General features: G+C 38.5%; 1 protein-coding gene across 3 annotated transcripts in view; it reads left to right on the top strand.

Moving 5' to 3' along the window:
* ANKRD28 (ankyrin repeat domain 28) overlaps nucleotides 1–3,154 on the top strand; it is a 224,984-nt gene that overhangs the window by 122,191 nt on the left and 99,639 nt on the right. For all 3 annotated transcript variants that reach the window (XM_019508654.1, XM_019508653.1, XM_019508652.1), the window contains exon 4: nucleotides 2,678–2,748. In XM_019508654.1, the coding sequence (XP_019364199.1) occupies nucleotides 2,678–2,748 (71 nt within the window). The remainder of the gene's footprint in view (nucleotides 1–2,677; nucleotides 2,749–3,154) is intronic.

Below are 3,154 nucleotides of genomic sequence, written 5' to 3'. Positions count from 1 at the left end.
GCCAGCACATGTCTTTTACGTGACATTAATGCGCAGTAGATTAATTCTACTGCATATTAGTGCAGCTTTGGCATACATTAGCACAGCCGTGACATGCTAATGTGCAGTAGAATTAGTCTACACTTTTAGCATCTCATGTAGGCACGCCCAGTGTCACCTCCAAATCATAGCTTTACTCGCACATACCAAAGTTAAATTTTACCCTGCTATAGATCTTTCATACATATATGTTCTTTCGTGCATAAAACGAGGTAAAACAACTAAACTACCTTCTCTGAAATCAGCCTGTGTTAATCTTAAGATTGAATAAATGCTCAGAACAGTATTAAAAAAAAATCATTTTGCTAATTTACAGGCAATATAATTGTTTTCTAGGGAACTATTTTGAAAAGATGGAAGTCTTACTTTTGCCATACAGAATATTATACAGAACATTTTTGCAATTAGAATAACATTGGTATACCAGGAAACAGGAAACCAGCTTTAAAAAAAAAAAAAAAAAAGTTCAGGAAATGCATTACTCAAGGGAAGTAGTGTTCAGTTACCGGAGGGAAATAACAGCAGTGACCATTTACATGCCTAAATAGAAAATACGCTGAATATCGTTTTTGGTGTCTTCCAGAGTAGTGCTTTTTCACTTTAGCTTCTGCGTGTTGGTGGTTTTATATAGTGATTCACTTCTAGACTGCTCTCTGATAAGAGTTTTTTTAACTAACTTTCAAATTTTCATGGAATTTTAGAGAAAATTAATTTGATTTGAATTTAGAGAAGAATGATTCTGTATATGTGATGTAGAAATCTATGCACTAACTAGATATGCCTTCGTTCAAAGATAGCTCATCTATTGTAGGGAAAGAAATTGAAAGAGTTGATAGAGGTCATCTGTATGCCCTCTGATTGGAAGGAATTAATCTGTTCTTTGTTTTACTGGTTTATATACTTCTTGTTTTGAGGTCATCTTGCATTCTCTATGTACAGTTAGCAGCTCTAGTCAGAAATATTGTTTAAAAAAATCTGTATCTTGTAAGAACAATGCAACCTTTTCATTTTCCTTGTTCACCTTAGGACTTTCGTAGATAAATTGCTATAAATAGAGGTTTACCTAAATCATGGGGAGACTTGCCCATATTTGTGGGTTGATTGTAGCCTAAAGTTCTAATTCTGAGGTCATTTTACTGTGGCCCCACCCCTTGGTGCTGACTGACTGATGGAGAGGCCCTGGTGAGGGGGGAGGGACAAGGGGGCAGCTGCCATCTTGTCTGCTGCCCTATGTGTTGTCCCACAAGCCAGCGCCTTCTCATCCCAGCAGCAAGGACCACCAGCTTCCACTGCATTTTATTTTTATTAAGTTTTTGTTGTTGATTTCATGGATCTCATGGGTAATCCTGGATTTTGCTGTTTCCACAAAATCCATGAAACTGCGAATTAAGCAGATCCCTAACTATAAATATGGGAATATGGTACAAGCAGCAGCATTCCTTTTTTACAAGGCATGGTTTAAATACTTACTTAGTAGAAAGTAGAACAAATCTCAAGAAGATCGAAAATGCTGCAAGATTGGGATTGTGCTTTACCAAGGTGCGCAGCCTTCTTCTGAATAATTAACAATACCAATTTACATCCTAATATAGTTTCTCAACTTTATACTCAAGTCTGTAAACTTTTTTGGTTTTGCTAAATTTTTCAATTAAATTGGAACATTAATTTTGAAGACTAGTTTTCAATGGAAGCAATTACAGGCAGACATTTTTTCAATTCTGAATTGAATGTTCAAAAAATTATTTGCCAGCATATTTTTGTTTGTTTTATTGGAACTTCCAGGAGAGAGTGGGAGGGGAATCATTTCCCGACTTAGTTGATTTCTATAATACATATGAGTAATCATATGTACTTATGTTTAAAAATGAGGGCCAAGCCAAAAGTGGGCATAATAATTCTAAAAAACATGTTTTGAGCATTTCCAGGAGTCCTCGGTTGGCTATGAAGAGGTACTAGAAGGAACATTTTCTCTGATGTCACAGTAGGGTTTCTGGAGGCAGGTTTATTGTAGGCAAATTGCTGAAGATAGAGCAGTTCTGTAGTCACAGGGAAGGAGGAAGCAGCTTCGAAGAATTCTAAAGCCAGCTGAGTGGTCTAGAGATCAAAAAGATCAACTCTTGACCTTTCTGTTACCCAATGTTTTGAGTTGAAGCAATAAATACCACTCCTGTCCTTCAACCACAAATGGATTTTGGTTGAAAATATCAAGAAATCGCCCTTTATTCTACATGCCTCTGTTTTGGGTAGTGGAAGGGTACTGAAGTGTTTGTTGGTGCATGAAGGCAGAAATAGCCCAATGTTTGTTCTTTCATTCTTTGTCTGTCTGTCTCTCTCCCCCTCCAGCAGCCTTTTGAAGGACAGTTGGTAAAACAGAAGGTTGATTAGTTGTAGGTAAACAAGCATGCTTACCTGTTGGTGAATAAAGAATTACACATAACATTTCTCTCTTCCTTCAAAGGGAGAATCCTGTATTTTAATTTCGGAGCCCTTGGAGAAGTGGGATGTTAATTTTTAAATTCTGGAATATTAATGAGTCTGGAATAATGATTTTCTAACAGTTTCATTAAAGTACGTTGGCGGCTGGAACTTCCAGTTCTTATAAGAATATATTTCTAATCTCTCTGTTTTTTGGTTACAGGGGCTAGAGTTAATGCCAAAGACAGCAAATGGTTGACTCCTTTACATAGAGCTGTTGCATCTTGTAGCGAGGTATGGACTTCATGATTTTTTTTTTTGTTGCTTTTTTTTTTTTTTAAGGATGGTAAAGTAAAATACAGCATCTCAAATTGTCTTCTGGTTCTGTTTTATAAAGTAAAACTACTGCAAATTCTGTATCTATAAAAGCCTTAGTCTGTCTGTCCATAATGCTTTATTCGTACTCTGATTAGTTGTCTGAACCAATCAGAGCGGTCAAAGAGCATTCTGGATAGGAGGTGGCGGTGCTCTGGCAGGGACACAGGGCATGAAGACAGAGCAGACGAAGTGGGGCGTGGGATGAGGCCAGCACCACTAGCCACAGCTCCCTCCACCCTGCGGGTGGTGGCAACAGTGTGGATGGAGGGGGGGGGACCAGTGTGGCTAGTCCAACCCCCCCCCCCCCCCCCCCCCCCGGGGG

The sequence above is a fragment of the Gavialis gangeticus genome, unplaced genomic scaffold (genome assembly GCF_001723915.1).
Source record: "Gavialis gangeticus isolate Ggan-Ray unplaced genomic scaffold, GavGan_comp1, whole genome shotgun sequence".
Taxonomy (NCBI): Eukaryota; Metazoa; Chordata; order Crocodylia; family Gavialidae; genus Gavialis; species Gavialis gangeticus.
The sequence above is the reverse complement of the archived record's forward strand: the minus strand, read 5'-3'. Positions and strand labels throughout refer to the sequence as shown.